Below are 23009 nucleotides of genomic sequence, written 5' to 3' on the forward strand. Positions count from 1 at the left end.
GCTTGAAAGTATAGTAGTGATAACTTTCGAGATGTTGTTCAAGAGCCTGAAGTGTGTCCTTCTTCTCAGTGTCCTTTCATGTGGTGTTATTGTTGTTTCAAATCTTTATCCTCACGGTTGTTGTTGTTGTTGTTCCTGGTGCTCTTTGATATGCCCGTGCCTGGTTGGCTTTCTCCTCTTCTTGCAGGCCTTGTGGACTTCACTATTCAAGTTCTCAGCTCTGGATCATGGCCTTTTGTAGCAGTAGCTGGCGAGTTTTCCCTGCCACCTGAGGTGAGGATACCAACCACAATGAAATCTAATGCCATGATTAAGATGTAGTGTTTTGCACCAGTGCACCGCCCAATGTTTTCAGGTCTGGGACTACAATGCCCCCCCCCCCCCCACACACACAACCCTGTACCTATCATGCACTGGGTGCAAATAGTGTGTATTGGTTTCGTCACATGATGTGAAGTTCTGCCGTGACAGACCCCGTACATGACTAAGAGTTACACATTCGTGGGGTTTCTGTGCTGTTAAGACTATGCACTCTGATAAGCCAACTTGTTAGGTGAAATCAAATTCTACGTGTTCTCAGTGTGTGCTGCGGCTAGAGATCATCAGTACAGGATGTCTTGCTTGTTGGTTTTGGTTTCCCGTGTTTGTCAGCAATAATTTCTTTATCCTTTTGGTTGCTGCTGCCGCACCCCTGAATGCCTCGTGTTATTTCTGTTGCGCTTTGTTGTGCTCAGTTGGAAAAAGTTCAAACTCGCTTGAGTTCGTTCTATACGAACAAGCACAGCGGACGCAAGTTGACTTGGCTTTACAGCATGTCGAAGGTGAGAGTCGCGGCTATGCCAGTTACAACAGTTACTTTATGGCGGCAGTGAATGATCTTCGCCAATTTCTATGTGTAGGGTGCTGTTCTAGATCCTCCGGAATTTCACTGGTGGATCACGCTCGCGTCCTTAAAGGGGCACTCCGGGAATATTTTCGGTGGTGTGTTCTCTTCATGGGTGCCTTGTATGGCCCCCAAGGAATGGGGAATCGCGAAACCTAGACCCAAAAAGTCGATATATGAAGCCAGGGAGGGCCAAGTTTGTCTCCTCTTTTGATGGTTTTGATGACGTCACGTGTGATTAGTATTCAAATTCTCTGCATTTGAAGATCTTAGTTGTTTGAATTTTCTGGTGATGAAGAACGATGTTTGGTCGAGTTTCCCAAGCTTCACAACTGCAGACCTACTCTAAGGAACCTGAAGGACCCCCCTGAGGTGCATCTGGTAGAAGCGCAGCCTGATGAGGGCCAGGAGATTGGAGCGGACGACTTCACTGGTCCGCGTACGAGGATCCCGAAATTCTCTATATGCTGTGAGGCATCTGGTCAGAACAGTTTTGTTTAGACAAGCTGACACGAAGTCGCGGTGATGTGTAACGCACGTCAAAGGGCTGTCAATGCTAACAGCTGCAGCGCTCTCTCGACAGCGAAGGTAATCGACTGCCCTCTGCATCACCCCACATTTCTGGCAGGAACACCAATCGTTATTTCCTTGTCGACCAGTGAAGTCGTCCGCTCCAATTTCCTGGCCGTCATCAGGCTGCGCTTCTACCAGGGGCACCTCAGGAGGTCCTTCAGGTTCCTTAGAGTATGGTCGCAGTTGTGAAGCTTGGGAATGTTGACCAAACATCGTTCTTCATCACCAGAAAATTCAAACAACTAAGATCTTCAAATGCAGAGAATTTGAATACTAATCACACGTGACGTCATCAAAACCATCAAAAGAGGAGACAAACTTGGCCCTCCCTAGCTTCATATATCGACTTTTTTGGGCCTAGTTTTCGCGATTCCCCATTCCTTGGGAGCCATATAAGGCCCCCATGAAGAGAACACACCACCGAAAATATTCCCGGAGTGCCCCTTTAAGTGAGATTGTTCGGTACTAGTATCTTCTTACATGTTGTTAGTTTAACAGCATGAAACAAGGCGGAGGACACTGTGTTCGGAAACAGTGCCCCGGTCCGTTGGGACTGTCTTAACCATATGGGTGTTGAACATCCAGGAGCGATCAAAGAATACACGACTGACGTAAGGAGAAGTCTAAAAACTCCCCTAGCATAATGAGGGTCAGAACCGAGTTCAACACCCCTATGGTTCAGATGGTCCCAACGGACCGGGGCTCTGCCAACCGTGGATGGTTGTAGTAAGGTCACTGTTTCCGAACACAGTGTCCTCCACCTTGTTTCATGCTGTCAAACTAACAACATGTGTGAACTATAACAAAGTTTATCTAATACTAGTATTGAACTAGTATTGGGTTATATAATCGTATCTTCTTGTATTCACCCATGCCACTCCTATGTGTTGCTAGTCTGAGGTCTTTCCTAGCGAGCGGTATGGTACTGAGCCCATTGTCTCTGTGTGTGTGTGTATGTGTGTGTGTGCGTGTGTGTGTGTGTGTGTGTGTGTGTGTGTACGTGTGTGTGTCACGTTACATGTTTGATTGTACTGAACAGGGTGAACTCACAACCACCTGCTTCAAGAACAAGTACATCTTTCAGGTGAGTTGTGCAGGGGGTCACTACCGTATTGTAGTGAGAATGTGAGATGCAGGTTTCATCGATGATCTCTTGAATGTGTATTTTCCTGCATTTTTATAAAAGTAACGCAAAGTTCGCACATCTGCGTTACCACCGGCTAGACAATTGTGCTGAGAAACACAACCAGCTTAGAGAAGTCTGGCTCATGCCAGGCCACCACCATCACCACCACCATCACCAGCACCATCACCAGCCTTCATCCATTGCCGTTGCCGTTGCTAGTACTGTTCTGGTGTACGTTGTCGTGGAAATGGGGATAGTGCTTCTAGTTGTCCTGTATTGCAAAGGCCATGGACTGGACTGAGTAGGATGCATTGCCAGGTAGTCTTTCTCTTGTCGTGATGTTACTTCTGTGTTCTTATTTTCTTATTTCTGTGTCCGCGGCTGTTGCTTTCATCGTTGGCGTCGCTTTTGCGCGTGGGAGACAGGCATCCACGTACCAAATTGCTGTGCTCCTGCATTTCAATGATCACGACTCTCACAGTATCCGACACTTGCAGAAAGTGACCCTGATCAAGGAGGTATGTACAGCACTGTCTTCATACTGGTGTCGGGATAACTTTGGGGAAGATTTAGCTCATGGTTTGTTAGACTTGACATACTATTTTATGGATCGGATGTTTTGTGTGCACCGTCTTCATACTGGTCTTGGGAGAACGCTGGGGAAGATTTAGCTCATGGTTTGTGAGACTTGACATGCTGTTTTATGGATTGGATTGGAATGGATGTTTTGTGATGTTTCTCCTACTGTAATTTCAACGTGCCTTTCTCCTTCTTGCTGCTGTGTTGCAGGATACGCTGATGCAAGTCATTGCGATTCTGCTGAAATGCAAGCTACTGGTAAGACGCGTGTACGCCGTATAGCAGTCATAGGGGAGCGGGGTAGCAGTGCTCTCATTCGTGTACGCTTAAGCCGTGTGTTGTGACGACTAACTCCCACGAATGTTTGTTTGATCGTACAATGTATAGGAAGCCGCCAATGTGCTGTGTGTGTGTATGTGCTGTGTGCGTGTGTGTATGTATTAGGTGTGCAAGGATGATGCTCCAACACAGGACTCGATTGTCAGCTTGTTCCTGGGGTACAGAAAGTAAGTGCATGATGTCCTGTTGTTCTTCGAGTAGCCTTGTGCATAGCCTGTGATAGGCATGCATGTGTTGCCTGCTAATACTGTAGAACATGACTACGCGTAGATCGAAGGCCCCTGGTTCTAGTCCTGGTGGTGACAGTCAATTTTTTTCTTCAGGCTTTTCCCGTTTGCATCTTTCCCTGAAACTAATGATTTTATGTTGATGCTTTAGCTATTAGCTGCATTACATGTACCGTAAAGTACCGCCAGAGCGCCCCGTCTTGCGAGAGCGCCCCACCTCAATTTTACAGCCAGAGAAAGGAAAATCGTATGGCAGAGTGCAACGAAGTGTGTACGGTGTGAGAATCTTAGTGTACTAAGGTCACACTTGGCAGGTTTTTGTGTGGAGCTTGTGTCCTCTTGAAGGTACGGATTGACTGCAAAACGTGCAATATGTGTACAAGGTTCATGTCGTATGACCTACAGACAGCAGACCACCTCCACAATACGACCACGAAAGGATGAGATCGTGGGGCGCTCTGGCGGTACTTTACGGTACATGTAGTAGTTGCGAAGGCTGTGCTTTCTCACCAAAGGTTTGATTGTTGTTTCCTGCTGTGCGTTGTAGCAAGAAGCTTCGTATCAACATCAACGTGCCATTGAAGGGTGAGGTGAAGGCTGAGCAGGAGGCAACGCACAAGCATATCGAAGAAGACAGGAAGCTTTTGATCCAGGTCAGTCTGCAAGCATGCGTGCGTGCGTGCGTGTGTGCGTGCGTTGTGTGTGTGTGTGGGGGGGGGGGGGTGATGTTCATGTGTGCATGCGTGCATGCATGTCTAGTGGCAACTTGCAAGCAAAGTCAGAATACCTGTGTCGATTGGGTGTCCTGTTGCACAAGATCGAAATTTCCGTGCTGCTGAACCATTGATTTTGGGAAATACTGAAAAATATCCCGCCACTGATAATTCCCGGTTTTACAGTATACTTTGGTGTTGCCGGCTGTTCTGTTGTACTTTGTCCTGACTTTTGCTTCTGATGTTGCTGTATACGGATGTGCATGTGTGCGTGCGTGTATACTTGCGTGTGTGAAAAGGCTGCTGTGGTACGTATCATGAAGATGAGGAAAACCCTATCTCACCAGCAACTGATGGGTGAGGTACTTGGACAGTTATCAAGCCGTTTCAAGCCCAGAGTTCCGATCATCAAGGTAAGCCCCCCCCCCCCCTTCCCTGCTCTCTGGGTCTACACCTTCCCAGAATTTCTGAAGAAGTTGAGTTTTCTCCTTGCTCTGAACTCTCAAAAGTCCTGTGAAATCTTAGTGGTATGTTTTCATGCAGCACTGTGTGGGGTGTAGAGTGGAGCAAGGACTGACTGTTTGAATACAGTGTAATTTCACAAATTTTCGGTGTACTTTTTTTCGGTACTTTGGTACATTTGTTTCATATCTGAAATTTCAATATTAAAACTGAACAAACATTAACACACATAATCCAATAGGAAACTGCTTCTCTGTACCGGAATTTCTGTTCACCTAACCCTTTTGCCCTCATACCGAAAATATTGAGCACCCAAAATTTCTGAAATTAGAGTACAATGGCAAGTTTTTAACCTTGTGGCTCCAGTGTAGCCTTGTCATAGATATGATTCTCCTCTCATCCACGACAACACAGTCTTTGCCTGCACACAAGAAACGCTGGTCATTACTTCAGAAGTACATCTGTATATCCGAATTTCACCGATGAGGGTCCACTGTGAGAGATGGGAGATGATGATTAATGTTTGCCCTGAATTCTCTTTTGTTTTGAATGTCATTTATATTGTGTTAAAACGAGTCTGCTACGAGCCTAGGGGCGATACCTGTACTGGCTGGTGATACTTGTACTGGCCGAGTTCTCTCGCTCACTCTCTCTCTCTCTCTCTCACACACACACACACACACACACACACTCTCTCTCTCTTTCTCCCTCTCTCTCACACCCTCGCTCCTCTCTCACTCTCTCTCTCTCACCCTCGCTCCTCTCTCACTCTCTCTCTCTCTCACTCTCTCACCCTCGCTCCTCTCTCACCCTCTCACTCACTCTCTCTCTCTCTCTCTCTTTGTCTCTCTGTACAGCGTTGCATTGACGTTCTGATTGAGAAGGAGTATCTAGAGCGTGTTGACGGACAGATGGACAAGTACACCTACCTAGCATGATGTACTGCTCCCACTGTGTGAGTGTGCGGTGATTGTGTCACCAGCTTTAGTGCCAATACTGGCAGGGAGTTGGCTGACATTCAGTTGTGAAGCTGTCCTTTCCAGCATATCCTGGACCACCACCGCCATTGTATATATAGTGTATATAGTGAGTGACCCATCACCTTGTAATAAGCAAGTCATTTCCGCTGAAAAAAAGAAAGTCGTCCCGCATGCCATTTTCCCCTCATCAGCAATATTTTAGTAAATGTTAAAAGCAACGCAGCAGAGGACAGCTGTTATGATAACTTCCTACGGCACGGCTGCATGTTGCCTGCTGGCACCAAACACACGCACACACCCACACACACACACACACACACACACACACACACACACACACACACACACACACACACACACAGCAGACTGCCGGAAAATAGGAGCAACTGGAATTTCTAGATGTACATTCACGGACTAGACCTTCCTTTCACGGCTGACAATACATCTTCTTTCACGGTTTTCTAATACCTACAGCAGAAGTAGCTGCAGCTGCATGTATAGCATAGTGCTGATTGAGTATCATGATCTTATCACTACCTATCATGCGGCTATGAAGTCATCATCATTAATTTGTCTCATCGATGCCCCATTGCACGTGCGCCTGTGCAAAAATCGCCATTCATAACAATCTCTCTCTCCCTGCATATGTACACGCAACAACATATTGTCCATATTTGGTCTGGTTATTTTGTTTTCGTGCTGCGTGTTTGTCCTCCGCTGCTCTCATTCTCGGCTGCTATTGTCATGTGCTGTACATGTAGGTGTTGTACATAGTTCTTGCCATGTTTATCATGTTAATGATGTCTCGATTTGCTTTGCTTTTTTAAATCCTATCTGTACAATAGTCTCGTTATCTTATCTGGTGGCCTTCTGCTGTTCGCATTATGGCCATTTTCACATTCGAGTGTCCGTGTATTATTTTTTTTTGGAATGTGATGTATTGTGTGTCGTTGAAGCGAGTCCTGGCTTCTGGTGTGATTGCCTGCCATGAGGGCACGGTGCATGGGTTATATGACTCCTATGAGTGCTTCACATCCGGTCCGGTGCGACGCCGGTATACTTATGGGCAGCGTTGAGTGAAAACGAAGCTTGGAACGTTCGTAAAACGGTGGAGAAAAGGTTTTTTTAAACATGTCCTTGAATTTGTTGTCACGAGTGCAACGCTAAGATATAAATTATAAGGGCATGTTCGATTGGTAGGATCGGGATCCCGATCCATCGGATCCACTGGATTCGCACACTTTCGATTGGTCGAATCCGGATCCGGATCCTTCGGATTTGGATACGGTCAACCCACCTCGGGGAGCAGGGTTGACCGGATCCAACGGATCCAAATGTGACCTTTGTGCGTATATGGCGGGTAAAAATCGTTTTTGTACACATTGTGGCACGCACACGTGGATCGAGATAGAGCTTGCTGACTTTTTGTACAACTGGCGCGGGGAGTACGACTTTTTATTACTTCGTCAACATGGCAACAGTCAAGGCCCAAAAAAGTGTCCAGTTGACTGAAGGATCCGACGGATCTGAGATCTGGATCCCGATCCTTACTAATCGAACATGCCCTAAGGCACTTCGGATCAGCAGGGCCCGAGAGTACATGACTTGTACTACCAAGAGTACATAACTCTTGGTACTACTGAACGTAGCCTTGCACTTGCGGCCAATAGTTCAAGGACATCATTTTGACAGGTTTGCCAAATTTTTCGCAAAGTTAAACCCAACCCACACGTGCCTATAATAATAATTATAGAAGTCATCTTCTAAATAATAATAAAAACTCTGCCATGCATGCATGCATGCAAAGCGGTCCCGGCAGAATTCCAACTTGACGTATCTTTTATGACGCAATGCTCCTTGCATTGGGGTTTTTTCGTCAACGCCTCGCACGTATTTCCTTGCATAAATTTGTGCACGCATGATCAGAGGGCAATGGACGTGTATGCCGACATGTCCACCACGAGTTTAGGGTACTACCAGGGAGTCGTAAAATACTTGTCCGTATTTTACGACTCCCTGGGTACTACAGTTGTGGCCAAAGAAATCCAACCCACGCGCCGAAAGCAGTGCCAAGGCTCGTGCCCTCGGATCAGTTTTGGGAACATGCATGATGTAATTGAAATGGAAACGCGGTGCTACTTTTGACTCGCGGGTCGGATTTCTTTGGCCACGACTGTAGTATGTCAATATGTGCGGGACAATACTGAGAGTGAAGTTAGTTGCACAATCTGCGGATAAGGGTGGGTGGTATTCTAGCTTGTACACAAAGCATGTCTGTTGTGCCTATCTGCATGAACTACCTTGCACTACATATGCCAAAAGTTTGGATTTCAATAATATGACAAGCCCGCAAACGTAGACGATGAGAGAGAGAGAGAGAGAGAGGGGGGGGGGGAGAGAGAGGGCAGGGGAGGTACAAACTCCTGGTTAAAATGGTTAGATCCAGGACCTGGCTTAGGAATTACATGGCGTGCCAGTTGTACTGCCACTGGTCACGTTAGGGAGGTTTGGCTCTACGTAATTACGCACGGAAATCCGTATGTCGTACGCGCCGGGGAGCGACGGCAACTTTCATATGTAAATCTCTCTACGGATTTCCGTAGGAAAGCTCTTTCCTACGTTGGGTCCTCCGTAGGACTTTTTGAAATATTTTTTTCGCATTTTCCGCATTTGTCCATGGCAACGTTCAAGCCGCGCGAAACACAAGGTACACACATCGTACACCACGTGCAAAATGATGGAAAACGCGGTTTCGGCTCATGGTGCATGCGGTGGGCGCATGCAGCCAACGCGTCTCCAAAGCAACAACGCATGTTTAGCAGTCATGGAGAAATCACGTAGAGCGAAACCCAACAGCTGTGATTTTTACGTATGAAAATTCCGTGCAGTTCCTACGTAATTCCGCAGAGCGAAACCTCCCTATTATCCCAGGTGTGCACTAATCTGAGCTGCACAAAGTGTCAAGAGCCGCTCTGCTTGGGACGCACACGCCATGGATGCAACCGTGGCAAGAGTATATGAAAACCATGTACTGATGTAGTCTTGATGCAACACATACATGTAGTCTTGATGCAACACATACATGTAGTCTTGATGCAACACATACATGTAGTCTTGATGCAACACATACATGTAGTCTTGATGCAACACATACATGTAGTCTTGATGCAACACATACATGTAGTCTTGATGCAACACATACATGTAGTCTTGATGCAACACATACATGTAGTCTTGATGCAACACATACATGTAGTCTTGATGCAACACATACATGTAGTCTTGATGCAACACATACATGTAGTCTTGATGCAACACATACATGTAGTCTTGATGCAACACATACATGTAGTCTTGATGCAACACATACATGTAGTCTTGATGCAACACATACATGTAGTCTTGATGCAACACATACATGTAGTCTTGATGCAACACATACATGTAGTCTTGATGCAACACATACATGTAGTCTTGATGCAACACATACATGTAGTCTTGATGCAACACATACACATGTACTGTAAACTACTGTGAACCGCCCAATATTCGCGTCACTCAATTTTCACGATTTCTTAGAACCAGCGAGTTTGCGATAGCAACAGTTCGCGAAGCACTGGGGCCACTTACATACACCCACTATTGAAGTTAGCTTTCACGATGGTTTCGCGTTACGCTCTTCTCGCGAAAATAGCGAACATTAATCCGTCGCGAATATTAGGCAGTTTACAGTACCTAAAATGTCTGCGAGGTATTCATGTTTGCTAATTTGCGACTAAGAGCATACCGCAAATATTGACCACCGTGAAATCAAATTTCAACAGTGGGTGTATTATATATGTGTGGCCACAGTGCTCCGCGAACATTTGCCATCGTGAACTCGCTGGTTCTGAGAGATCGCAACAAAATTAGTGACTCAAACATTGGGCGGTTTACAGTACGAAATACTACGAGTAGTTGGATTTCACTGACCATAGTACTGTTGGGTGCACTGACTGACTATATGCATACAGCACTGTCAACTAACAGTACTTTCAAAGTTGAAAGTACTGTTAGTTTCAACTGCCGCAGAGCAGCATGCTAACCTACAGTGATGCAATAGGTTGTTCATACTTTTTTTCGTGTGTGATACGCAGTTGAGCAATTGTATAATATGATCGGTAAGCCGTGCTTGACGAAACCCTACATGTAACCAGTTACCTGTCCGTTCTTCGGCGCACTGTTCTGTGGCGCACTGTTCTGTGGCGCACTGTTCTGTGGCGCACTGTTCTGTGGCGCACTGTTCTGCGGCGCACTGTTCTGCGGCGCACTGTTCTGCGGCGCACTGTTCTGCGGCGCACTGTTCTGCGGCGCACTGTTCTGCGGCGCACTGTTCTGCGGCGCACTGTTCTGCGGCGCACTGTTCTGCGGCGCACTGTTCTGCGGCGCACTGTTCTGCGGCGCACTGTTCTGCGGCGCACTGTTCTGCGGCGCACTGTTCTGCGGCGCACTGTTCTGTGGCGCACTGTTCTGTGGCGCACTGTTCTGTGGCGCACTGTTCTGTGGCGCACTGTTCTGTGGCGCACTGTTCTGTGGCGCACTGTTCTGTGGCGCACTGTTCTGTGGCGCACTGTTCTGTGGCGCACTGTTCTGTGGCGCACTGTTCTGTGGCGCACTGTTCTGTGGCGCACTGTTCTGTGGCGCACTGTTCTGTGGCGCACTGTTCTGTGGCGCACTGTTCGTCGGGACCCAACAGTACGGTGACACCGTATTTGTAGCACACTTACTTACTCACTTACTTACTTACTGTATCACAAAGAGTACACTGCAAACATGTCTTATTGCTAGCAAGTCAACATAATGAGTCTGTACTCTGTCTCATCATGGCATAAATACCCTTGCCGGTGCATCACTACAACAGTTACCAGTTTGGCGTATGGAACTATGAACAATGGCCATTGACTGTTTTGTGAATCATGTGACCGGTCAGGTGCCGTTACGCTTTTAAAACAGTCCTGCATGGTGTTTGCAATAACAACTTTGCATGCCATGGTCGTTCTACTGTTACTGCTCTGGTGTTGCAGTGCCGGTATGGTGCTTTGGGGGTGAATAGGCGAGTAGCTTGTAGTGTTCGGTGTGCTACTGGTACTAGGGCCATACAGCGGTAACAGCGCCCGCGGTGCTATTTTACATTGCGGCGAATTTCACTGACCATGCAATGCTGTACGAACGCGCACCCACACATGCATGATGTCCGCACGTGCATGATGTCCAAGCCGGCAATCTATTGCACCTTGTGAAGTTGTATCTGCTGCAGCTCGATCACCACGCACATGCATGTATCCCAAATAATAGCACCGCCAGAGCGTCAGTCCCGTCTTGCGAGAGTGGCCAACTTCGATCTTCACCCAGGCGGCATAGCATAATTAATTATATACTTCAGTATGGGTATCGCAGAGTGCAACTAAGGTCATGCATACCCACGTACGGCATAAAAGCTTGCGTATGCAGTGGTCATGCACGGCCCTGCTTGCTGCCGCGGGAAAGATAAATGAGTGTGTGGGACTGGCAGATCATGCAATGTCAAGACACACTGTGTGCTGCAGAATGAACGTGCCGTGTAATGTCACAGTCGGACAGCCAGGATTTGCTCTGATCCGCCCTACTTCCAAAACATGACCATGACAGGGTCCAGGCGGTGGGGCGATACATTACGGTGTGTGCACTCCCAGACGCTGGTCAGCACAAGCTGTAGACCAGTACGACAGTGCTGCTCAATGAAATCCGGTTGTGCAAGTCAAGTTTGCGTCTTGCACCTTTTCGCAGCCCAGTGTTTGCAGGTCTATGCCTGCACAACGCCCGGCACGTACTTGAGTGACTCGACTGGATTTCATGGAGCGGCACTGTAGTACAAAAAATGACATGCCATTGGTACACATAGGTCATGGTCAAGATCTTCAACTAATTACTTACCTTCCTTATATTGAAGCCGTTGCACGGACACATCCAGGCAGTTCCAGGCAGCACTTCCACACGTTACAACTGCTGCAAGTCGAATAGCGTTACCAAGACTACGGCTGTTCCTATTCACTTTCACAGTGGCGCTATGCCAATGGCTTCATCTTGCGATCTTTAGCGGTCCAGGTTGCCATGCCATGACAGGGCTGGTGCATGGCACTACATCATTACTGACGTCAGAGTAGATCTGCATGTACCGAGTTTGCACGGCGACTTGTAGTTGTACTGCTGGTAGCGTGCAGGGAGTCCGACGGTCTAAACCTCCTGGTAGCGTCCTTGCTTGAGCCGAGTGGGCCACTCACCAGCTGTACTCTGGATTCTGGACTGGTCGATTTACCAGGGGTACGACTGTTTTAGGCTCCTTGAATGGTAGATCTACCGATGCTACAACCAGGGCAGTAGCTAGATCTAGTAGTCTTACGAGGTATCACTAGCAGTATCACTAGCAGTATCACTAGCAGTATCACTAGCAGTATCACTAGCAGTATCACTAGCAGTATCACTAGCAGTATCACTAGCAGTATCAGTAGCAGTATCAGTAGCAGTATCACTAGTAGCAGTATCACTAGCAGTATCACTAGCAGTATCACTAGCAGTATCACTAGCAGTATCACTAGCAGTATCACTAGCAGTATCACTAGCAGTATCACTAGCAGTATCACTAGCAGTATCACTAGCAGTATCACTAGCAGTATCACTAGCAGTATCAGTACGACGAGCGTAGACCTACTACAGGGTGCTAACCTGTTATCAGTCCTGAGACCTGTCACAGTGTCAGTGGACCATGTGGGACACTATGGCCGGGGAGTATGGGTTTGTGACCGCTGAGACAGGTGATACCAAGCGGAGAAACTAATGACGACACAGATACTAGTAATACTAGTAGTAGTACTTAGTAGTAGTAGAGTGCGGGCATGACAATCCGACGCGAAATGTTCCTCTGAAAGCGGGAGTTGGAACAGCGCGGTGGTAGATCTCAGGCAGCACACGCCTTGAACTATTACTTGAAGCGCAGAGATGGCAATGGCATGGATATCAACTGGGATTATGCCCGGAGTCATTCAATGAAGCAAGCCCTGGCCCGGCGACCACTGTGACTTGCATGACGAGCTTCGCCGACTGGTTGGTAGCCGCAGAATGGAGCAGCATGCAGCGAACCGAGCAGATGTTGGACTTGACTCGCTTCGGCAAACCCTACGAGCTGTACTCTCCCCTTGCTTCGGCCCATTGGGTAGAGACGTTCTTATAGCGAGAAACACCGGCGGTTTTGTATCCAGCAACAATGGCTTCTTCATTTTGGAGTGCCTGCAACTTCGGGAACCCTGCGCCAAACTAGCACTGGATACAGCCAGAAGAAGACACGACGAGTTTGGAGATGGTTCTTCCGCTTTGCTTCTCTGCTTGGCAGAAGGTCTGGAGGCCGTCGAGAGAAGACTATCAATGGTGGCCAGCGCCTCAAAGCCCTTCATGCGAGCCAAGTTCGCGCGAGCACTTTCTCACGTCCGAACAAATTGGCTGCCTGAAGTCGTTTTGCCAGCGCTTGCAAAACATTGCACAAGGTTTGACGTCATGGTGCGCGTTGAAGCCAACGCTAGCGAAGCTGATATGCGTGTGGATCCGGAGAGAGCGAGAGAAGAAATCCGACCTCTTGTTGAAGCAGTTTCTGGCTGCGTGCTATGTGGCAAGTTTTCGCCTGGCACCTGCAAAGAACTCACACGACTGGTGTTGGAGATCACACACACGCTGCTACTAAGCACCGACGGCAGCTTGCAGCGTGGTTTAGTGCATGTTGCACACTACTTTTTGGAAGATCTATGTTACGAAGTGACGGGAGAGCCAGTGAGCTCATCTCAAGTTCTCCCAGGTCATCTTGTACTGTTACCGGCGGGTCGTCAAGCAGAGTGCAGGAAGTGGCTTGATACGGCGGGGCAGGGCATGCAGGATCAACACACTTCTACGCGGCGCTGTGCACTCTATTTTGTCGATACCGACCCAGCATCCGGCTGGCCAGGAGGCTCCATGGAGATTCCGACTGCACGGAAATTCTCGTCGCTTCTCGTATGGCAGTCTGAGCAAGGTGAGAGGCTTGCAGCGACAATTGCGGCAAGACACCCTGAACCGGGCCAGCACATCCTCGTGCTGACCAGTTCAACTAATGCCAGTTTGAGTGAGCATTGCCGTCGACATGCCGGTATGCTGACCTTGCAATGTAATGGTGGAAGAAAGGCCATGCATAACATTGCTAGCATGTACAAGTGCAGTGTGTATGACATGACAAGCCGACTATCCAACCAATCTGATACCATCACAATGGCTGCCGTGACCATGAAGCAAATCGGAGTCAAAACGTATCTGCACATTGCATCGACAGTACGCAAACAGTGTCACGATCCAGCCTGTTCATTACAGACCTGTCGGTCAAGTCAGCCGCACGCTGACGCATGCAGCACCTCTGCGGCTTGCGGTGTGAATGCCAGCGCCGTACCACCGATCACCGTCACATCGCTGGCAGTGAACACGGTGGTGTGCGCCGCATCAGCACAGCTGTGCCGTCTCTACTCGGACAGCGTCGTGGCCTGCCTGCGAGCACTGAGTGGCACATTCGCACTGCCCTCGGCCTGGTCCCACCACGTCACATTACCGCCGTCAGCCCTGACAGGTGAAGTGTTGTCTTCAGCGCATCCCCGGAGCAGCGCCAGTGAAGCGACAGAAACAGATCGACATGGTTCGTTCACATCGCTACAGTACATGAACAGTACCTGTGTCAGTCCTGGTCTTGAAGCCCCGGTTGTCGGTGGTTGTACTGAGCATGCGCAGATAGTCAGCAAGGAGAAGTCTAACTATGACACTACTATATCTTCAGCTTACACAATTGATGGCGGGGGTTTTGCCGAGATGCTCATGTCGGCTTCCTTGCTTGATCGGTCTAGCCGCGTGACAACCCTACATGAACACGGCAAGCTTCCACACCAGACGGCATCCACATCGGAAAGCCACTACCACTACCTGACCGATGATCATGTCACTCTGTGTGATCACGCAATCCCGGCTATACGGCAGGATCAACAAGAGGCAGCAGCCATTCTGGGTGAAGCTCTTGCTTGCATACCCAGGCTCTTGCATCAACATGCTCACGGTAGCAGCAGGCTCCAAGGCGGCGCAACAGGGTTTTGCCGTTATGTGGAGTGTCAAGCAAATGTGACGCATGCCTACCTGACCGAAGGGAAATTCCCCATGGCGAGTAGCAATGTCCAGTGCAATGTGTTGCGTTCCGGTGCTCTTGTGCAGGAATCACTGCTTTCTAAGTATCGGCTGCTTGAAGATCTTTGCTCCGTGCTTGAGCAGCTGCTTCGTGTTGATCTTGTGGTAAAGTGCAAACGCTCGTTTTGCGCTCTGAAATCATCAAAAAAACGTCTCACGTCAAGATGTAGCATGCTGGAGGAGTCAGATGAGGAGCAGGATGGTGATGAAGTTGGCGATTCGTCATCGGAAGATGACAGTTGACTTGTACCATGATTCGTGCGTGGGTGGATTATCCCACCCACGCACCGATGAGTACGCAGTTTAGACCGACACATCCGTGGTCACCCCCGTGGCGCAATGGATTAGCGCATTGGACTTCTATTCGGGCTTTGCTTGACGGCATTCAAAGGTTGTGGGTTCGAATCCCACCGGGGGTGAAACTACTTTTTTTCTTCTCCTCCACTAATTTTCTGGAACAGGATACCGGATCCCGTTTTTCAGATGAACATCGCAGGCAATATCTGTCAACCTTTCTGACAACTCTATGTTTTGTTCCAATGTACGTCGTCGTCGACTGGAAAGCAAGTCTATCAGAAGCGGAGAACGCTTCACTTCATGCAGTTCTTATTTGCTCTGCAGGCGCAGATTGCGAACATTTCTGATCCCCGGGACAAGTAACCCGAACTTGTATTCGCACAGCACGCTCAAGCAAGGTAGGGTGATTGAGGGCGAACTGATCTGTTCACATTTTCCAGCAATCAACTTGCCAGTGCTGGCTGGCGCATGGCCGCCAGGACTGATAGGTTACTAAAAGTGCCAAAAATTGTGAAAGTCAACCGAAAAGAAACGAATGAGGCTTTGAAAATGAATAAAAAATCAAGTCATTCACATTGATGAAAAATCCTGGGTGATCCGGATCTACCCGCGAATAGCTATAATTTTTATGATGTCAAGTTGGGAAAGAAATACTGACACAATGGACAGACAACTAACAAAACCCGTAGTCTGCCACTGACGAACTGAAGGGGTTAATGATGAGCAGACCGAAGGGGAAAATTGAGTAAAATATAAGAATGACAAGTGCGGCAGAAAGCTGGTCGGCGATACCACCAATAGCCTGGAGTCTTCAGAGAAGGGCCGGGCTGAAAGGAGGGTTACCGCCACCACCCCCTTGATGGTGGTAGATCGGACTGTGTGTGTGTGGTGAGTAATGTGGAAGATTGCAAACAACATAAGAATGAGCTGGATAAATAAAATTTGCAGAATCAGCGTGCCACACCGACTGAGCAGATAATTATACTTTGCTGCCAGGCAGCGACAATGCAAATAGCAAAGTAGTTGAGCCGGTCCTGGGAAAACCCCATGCCAATTGAGAATTGGTAAATTTGAATAGCGTCGCAGTGTGGGATGGCTGCAGTTCATACAATGCAAATGTGTTCCTCGAGATTCTTTCCATGTGCACTTGGGTGTTGAGGTGGTGTGCTTTGCAGATCTGTGCAAATAGTACATGCCCTCCAGAGGATATCAAGTACGTGCACATGACTTGTGGCTGCTCATCCAGCAAGCTATGGCCACATGTCATGAGGTCCACCACATCGCAGCAGCAATAGCCTTTCATGAGTTCGACATCGCAGCAGCAGCAGCAGCAGTAGTAGCATACTTTCAAGGGCTGTGTGCAGCAGGATGAGCCCGGTTGCAATCTTGCTTGATGTACGCCATATAGTACATATGGGCCAGTGGAGCAAACGCCAAGGGTGCCAGCTAGCACAGGGGAAGTGTGATGACCACTGTACACAGACAAACTCAGCAAGACGGGGAGAAGAGAGGGTCTGATGTGCAGCAAAGTCAATGACTCCCATAGCTGAGGGAACTGTGTGGCACGGACTACGGGCGAATGCTATCTTCGATGAGAGTTTCGACCGGTAGAGGAATGACCAATGTGATTCCAGAGCACCATTGCATCAAGCGCATCAAGTCCTGGCACACCTCCATGGAACGCAGCGGTGCATTGTTGACGTACATCTTGGACATTACCGGTGACTTGTGGAAAATTTCCAGCCAAGCCTGCAAGGCGTTGAGTCTGCCAACAGGAAATACAACACACACACACACACACACACACACACACACACACACGGTTCTTTTTAGCACTATACCACATACCAAGAGTACATAACCCCCCCCCCCCAGAGTGTGCAACTCCACTATGGGTGCTGTCCCGACAGAATTTCAAGTTGACGTCATTTTGATGATGCAATGCGCACAGTACACGGATTATCAGACGAATCCGGAACCTGTGGTTGACCGAAGCCGATCGATCCTGTACAAATTATTGGAAAGAAAAACGTGTGATGCGTTGACACCCGTACACATGTTGTAAATCACTGGGGCAAAGAGCATTGCGTCATAAATAATGACGTCAACTTGAAATTCTGACGGGACAGCAGGGTATGTGGGAGTTGCACACTCTGGGGGGTTATGTACTCTTGCACATACCGGAGCCGCGGTAGGCTCCAAGCAATGGCCTTGTATAAATGGTGAGAAAGAGTGTGCTTGGAAAGAAAACGTATCCGTAGAGTATTGGTCAAGAGAGGTGATCCGGAAGTGCAATATTGCGGGTTCAAACCCAGGTTGGAACAAGTGGTGATTTTTCTTAGTGCTTGCACACTATTTAGACCTTGGTGGGCCGATTCCAGTGGCTCTACTAAGGGGGACTTGTGTGCTAAATTATGTCTTCCTGACCTGATGCACTTGTGAGATACAATTCTCTTCACTCACAGGAGCTACTGTACCAGGCGACATGCCTTTTTTTCTCTTTTTTTCTTATTTTTCCTCAAACCAATCAATTTTTTCGTTTTCAAAAATTATCCTGAAGAAGACCACGGTAAATACATTGCAGCTTTTTGTTGTTGTGAGCCGTAGAATAATTATATTATAATACTTCAGTATATGTATGAATTTCTGCCTATTTCGTACAACGCGGTTGCATCACAACTGATTATTTTAGCTGGGAACACAGCCCTTTATTTTTAAAAAGTTTATCAGGCAATAGCCGCTGGCAGAGATTAAAAAAAGAAGAAGAACAGAATAATCGAAGTAACTTGTTAAAGTGGCTTTGATACTAAATAGTCATCACAGATTGGTGCCCACTGGCAGACACAATCTGCCCACAAGTTTGGTGTTCTGGCAGACTGGCATTCTACAGCGGACTGGCATTCTACAGCGGACTGCCTGCAATAGAAGAATGTTTAACTTACCGTAGACCTTCGCAGATGAGGATCTGTGACTTCACGTGCTTGCCGAACGTTTCACATTCATCAATCAGCTTGAATGTAGCACAGAAGTTGTGCCAGGCCTGTTGATTTTGTCCTTTGGCGGATAACGTGCAGGCCCGCACCAAGTCTGCAGTGGGTACAACACAGAAATGTGTCAAGGAACCGGACAATAGGGAGGTTTCGCTCTACGGAATTACGTATGAAAATAACGTAGGAACTGCACGTAATTTTCATAGGTAAAAATCAGAGCTGTTGGGTTTCGCTCTACGTGATTTCTCCACGACTGCTAAACATGCCTTGTTGCTTTGGAGACGCGTTGGCTGCATGCGCCCACCGCATGCACCACGAACCGAAACCGCGTTTTCCATTTTATTTTGCACGTGGTGTACGGTGTGTGCCTTGTATTTCGCGGCTTGAACTTTGCCATGGATAAATCCGGAAAATGCGAAAAATATTTCAAAAAGTCCTACGGAGGACCCAACGTAGGAAAGAGCTTTTCTACGGAAATCTGTAGAGAGATTTACGTATGAAAGTTGCCCTCGCTCCCCGCGCGTAAGACGTACGGATTTTCATACGTAATTACGTAGAGCGACACCTCCCTAATAGCACTGATTCTTGTCAATCATGCTGCATTGAGACATAAAACTACCTTGTTCAAGCAACGGGTGTGCGCCATACTACTTAAACAATAGGAATCACACTTTCAAAGGTGGTGACAGTGTTCTCGTGACGGCATGTTCACATACTCAGACTGGTACTTACCACGGGTACGCTGCACTGTATTACATACACACACATACTCACAAACGTGCACATGCACACACATTCACGTCTGCAAAACTCACTTGCACACTGCACACACACACACACACAAACGCGTACAAACGTGCATTGCATGAAACAGAAATCACAACCAAAATGTCTAGAGTTTGAATGGGGCGAGAACTCACCAAAATAGTCCCACAAGCAGCGATCTGCACGTAACATTCTCTTAGCCTTTAGACCGTATGACAAAGCCTAGATACACAAATTCAGATGTGCACACATTGACACACACACATACACATACACACACACACGTACACACACACGTACACACACACACGTACACACACACACACGTACACACACACACACACGTACACACACACACACTCACCCACAGGTGCACATGCACAAACGTGCACACACACACACACACACACACACACAAACATACATACATAAAACGTGAGAACTTCAAAGCTCGGACAGAGTTCCCTCTTTTGGTGCGTCTTTGATATATACTGCTGTCAACTCGTCCGGTTTATCAAACACGGTGTGGAACCAGATCCGAAAAGGAACCTTTCCAAATTCCACAGAAGCCAAGAAGGTTTATGCATGTGTTTAGTGGTAGGATTGAAAACACTCATGTGCATGTTCAATACTACCAACGTCATGCATAACCATGTGCCGGTATGTAACTCTACCATGCATTCCTTCAAACTACATGTTCCCGCTGTCCAGGGTGTGTGCAGGGACCTATAATTTTGTTTGAAAATGATTCAGCGCCACTGGACATCTGGCATGCTGCTTTCTGATTCCCAAGGCCAGACTACAAGCCACTACTCCGAAGTTACAAACGAGAACAAGCCCTGCGTGTACATATACGTCAAGAGTACTGGTTTGCACCTGGGCCCCAGACACAGTAGTCTATTGTAGTATATAGACTGGACTGTAGAATGACAAGAATACGAAGAGTAATGTCACAATGGCGGTGATCGAGTTACTACAAGTACAGACCCAGCTGCACAAGTATGCAGCACATCAGACCGGACACCAAACAGACCACAAAATACCGCGCAAAGCAGGGGAGGAGTGGATGATTCCATTGGAGTACTTCGCGCGATTAGAGCCCTCTCTTGAATAGTGCCCCAGTCTCTAAGCGCCAGTGAAAAAATAAAGCCCTCTCTTGAATAGTGCCCCACATCTGTGATGGACGTTGAAAAAATAGTGCCCCAGGGGCACTAATCGTGCGAGTACGGTATACTGTAATTCCGCGCATATAAGCCCATGGGCCTATATCCGGATATAAGCCCACCTCCGTTTATAAGCCCATGGGCTAATAAACAGACACACATGCAACTCACGTGTCAAGTAGAATTTTCACAAAATGGACTCTTCCTACCATGGTACAGCAGGTCAGTGCAGTTTACCAGTAGAGTATGGTAGACTGACCATGAGCACGGACTTGTACTTTTTCGTGAACCTTCAAAATTCGAATATTGGCCCATGGGCTAAAAAACGAACATGTTTTACTGGATATTTTACCCCCAAACTGCATTGTTTCACACATAAGCCCATGGGCTTATATGCGCGGAATTACGGTATGCATGGAGCTCTGGTCAATTCAGCCATGCTTTAGGTATCACTTGGCTTTTCAGCCCCCACCCACCCACACCCACCCAGCCCAGTGCAGTGACAGGATGACCTACCTCCACAAGCCGTGAGCACAGACCCTGCTGACCCCAGATGAGCTGCACAAGACTGTGCTGTGTCTCCGTCTGCATACCGTCCACGTACTTGGCCAGCAAGTTGATGGACTCCGCAATGTTCTCCACTGCCGACACATCTATACACAACAAGGGGGCCACAAAGCACAGTTCAAAGTGATGTGAGACCTAAGAGTAATCTAGGCGCAACGCTGTAATTCTGCACCGGGATAATTGTAACTGAGCTGCTTGGTTTTCCAAAAGAAAAATCTTAGATTGATCATGGTAGATGACTGCCCAAAACATTGCTACCAATTGAAATTACAAATATGGCAAAAATCGCGTATACGTGCTGTTAACAAGTGCATCAGCATTTGTGTGCGTCACCGCGATGCGAACTTCGTGAACATTCGACGGAAAAAGAGCTCAACAATGAAGATTTTTGTTGTTGCAATCACCGTACTGCAACGCGGTAATGTACAACATATGCGTACTGTCGTACACTGAGTGAGTGCATGCCTGACTGTCGTACACTGAGTGAGTGCATGCCTGACTGTCGTACACTGAGTGAGTGCATGCCTGACTGTCGTACACTGAGTGAGTGCATGCCTGACTGTCGTACACTGAGTGAGTGCATGCCTGACTGTCGTACACTGAGTGAGTGCATGCCTGACTGTCGTACACTGAGTGAGTGCATGCCTGACTGTCGTACACTGAGTGAGTGCATGCCTGACTGTCGTACACTGAGTGAGTGCATGCCTGACTGTCGTACACTGAGTGAGTGCATGCCTGACTGTTGTACACTGAGTGAGTGCATGCCTGACTGTCGTACACTGAGTGAGTGCATGCCTGACTGTCGAGATCTATTTCCTGTACTCTGAAAGCTTGACGATCCCACTGTTGCGCAAGCTCTGGATCAACCAATCTTCATAGCCTTTGCTGCTGCTGTTGTTGTTGTCGTTGTTGCCTGATCCGTGCTATGAAACTTCGTTGTGCGCAACATCTCTAAATGATACGTACTTGAAGTATACACAACCTTTTAAAACAGATACATATAGGTGACACGGAGACAAGATCTTTACTATAGCAACAAACAGAATAAGCGAGGCTGCCACTTTAACGTAGTAATAACAAAATATTATAATACTTCGGAATCTTGACAATTCGGAACGACGTTTCACGCAGCTTCAGTAAATCAACTCGTATTGTGGCAACACTGGCCAACGCTCGGATGCACTGCTACTTCACACAGTCGGACATTTTTTTCTCAACTTTTCGGTCACTCTGACCATCTTCAATAATACGAGTTGAGGGATCTCGAAATTTCCTAATCGATTTCCAAGAAACAGATATGAATACAAGCGGCCCGACTAAGTGCACTGTACATTGTACATGTACTCACGCATTGAGAGGCCGTTACCCTTGACTTCATCGTCCTCCTGAGGGCTGCCAGCCACACTTGTGCGCGACGAAGACCCTATCATGCTCTCACTGGGGCTCCGGTCACAATGAATGGCTGCCAACAATCAGTGTGCAAGAGAAGAAAAGCACAAGATTGACTTGATCAGGAATATATATACAAGTAGGAAGAGAATGAAGATAGTTCAAACAGCTAAACATCTTGTCACTGGCTGGCAACAGCCCAGGAGATTTTCTTGATACCAGAAGATGTCTCACCCCCAATGGCCTGCACAAGTGCACATGTTCACGCATCTACTCACATACACCCACGCACTCCTACACAGAAACATGATTGGAGCGCACATCCGTGTCAAGTATCAACAACACGGCAACTATTGCGGTATGTGCACAAGTGTGCAAACAACATCACCTCAACCTGGTGATGCATGGAGTACTGGCTGCACAAAAGAGTTTTTCAGCCAGAGACAATGGGTGCTAGACTGGCTGCAAAGAAAGTTTTTGCAGAAGAGTTTGCAGTTTGCAGCATGAGACAATGTGTGCTGTGCAGGAAACCCAGAACCTACCATTGCTGAGAACGTCACCGGAAACTTCGTGAGCGCAGAACACCATACTGGAGCTGGAATCCTCTACCGCTGCCCAGCGCCTGACGTCAAACCTAGAACCAAAGTACACGACGGGGAAGAGAACAGTGCAAGCAAGAAAGAGAGAGAGAGAGAGTG

At 47.7% G+C, this 23009-nt stretch overlaps 3 protein-coding genes and 1 non-coding gene across 4 annotated transcripts in view; 2 read left to right on the plus strand and 2 right to left on the minus strand.

Annotated features, from left to right (window-relative positions):
• The window catches only part of LOC135815437 (cullin-1-like), a 23989-nt gene extending 17152 nt beyond the window's left edge, over positions 1-6837 (plus strand). Inside the window, exons 16-24 of the mRNA XM_065328733.1 lie at positions 188-273; positions 735-821; positions 2496-2540; positions 3008-3100; positions 3372-3419; positions 3606-3667; positions 4275-4380; positions 4740-4853; positions 5760-6837. Of these exons, the coding sequence (XP_065184805.1) occupies positions 188-273; positions 735-821; positions 2496-2540; positions 3008-3100; positions 3372-3419; positions 3606-3667; positions 4275-4380; positions 4740-4853; positions 5760-5840 (722 nt within the window). The 3' untranslated portion in view covers positions 5841-6837. The remainder of the gene's footprint in view (positions 1-187; positions 274-734; positions 822-2495; positions 2541-3007; positions 3101-3371; positions 3420-3605; positions 3668-4274; positions 4381-4739; positions 4854-5759) is intronic.
• Positions 6838-10064: 3227 nt separating this feature from the next.
• On the minus strand, positions 10065-12909 carry LOC135813495 (period circadian protein-like). Its single transcript, XM_065326588.1, has 3 exons — positions 12884-12909; positions 12301-12576; positions 10065-10596 (listed from the first exon to the last, which is right to left on the minus strand). Exons 1-3 carry the CDS (start codon positions 12907-12909, stop codon positions 10065-10067), a joined length of 834 nt encoding a protein of 277 aa, XP_065182660.1.
• A 2556-nt stretch (positions 12910-15465) lies between these two features.
• Trnar-ucu (transfer RNA arginine (anticodon UCU)) lies at positions 15466-15559 on the plus strand. The gene is made up of 2 exons: positions 15466-15503; positions 15524-15559. It is a non-coding gene; the product is annotated as a tRNA-Arg (tRNA).
• Positions 15560-15844: 285 nt separating this feature from the next.
• LOC135813496 (DENN domain-containing protein 5B-like) overlaps positions 15845-23009 on the minus strand; it is a 46052-nt gene continuing 38887 nt past the window's right edge. The window contains exons 24-29 of the mRNA XM_065326589.1: positions 22854-22945; positions 22271-22384; positions 20872-21008; positions 19348-19414; positions 18380-18524; positions 15845-17202 (exon numbers count right to left, since the gene is read on the minus strand). Of these exons, the coding sequence (XP_065182661.1) occupies positions 17007-17202; positions 18380-18524; positions 19348-19414; positions 20872-21008; positions 22271-22384; positions 22854-22945 (751 nt within the window). The 3' untranslated portion in view covers positions 15845-17006. The remainder of the gene's footprint in view (positions 17203-18379; positions 18525-19347; positions 19415-20871; positions 21009-22270; positions 22385-22853; positions 22946-23009) is intronic.

Source organism: Sycon ciliatum, chromosome 4, assembly GCF_964019385.1.
Source record: "Sycon ciliatum chromosome 4, ocSycCili1.1, whole genome shotgun sequence".
NCBI classification, from domain to species: domain Eukaryota; kingdom Metazoa; phylum Porifera; class Calcarea; order Leucosolenida; family Sycettidae; genus Sycon; species Sycon ciliatum.

Coding starts and splice junctions, on each gene's coding strand:
- LOC135813495 (XM_065326588.1), bottom strand. CDS start 12,909: ATGCCATTGCCATCTCTGCGCTTCAA. Junction 12,577..12,883: donor TTGCCATCTCTGCGCTTCAA/GTAATAGTTCAA, acceptor TGATACTGCTAG/TGATACTGCTAGTGATACTG. Junction 10,597..12,300: donor GATACTGCTAGTGATACCTC/GTAAGACTACTA, acceptor CCCGACGAACAG/TGCGCCACAGAACAGTGCGC.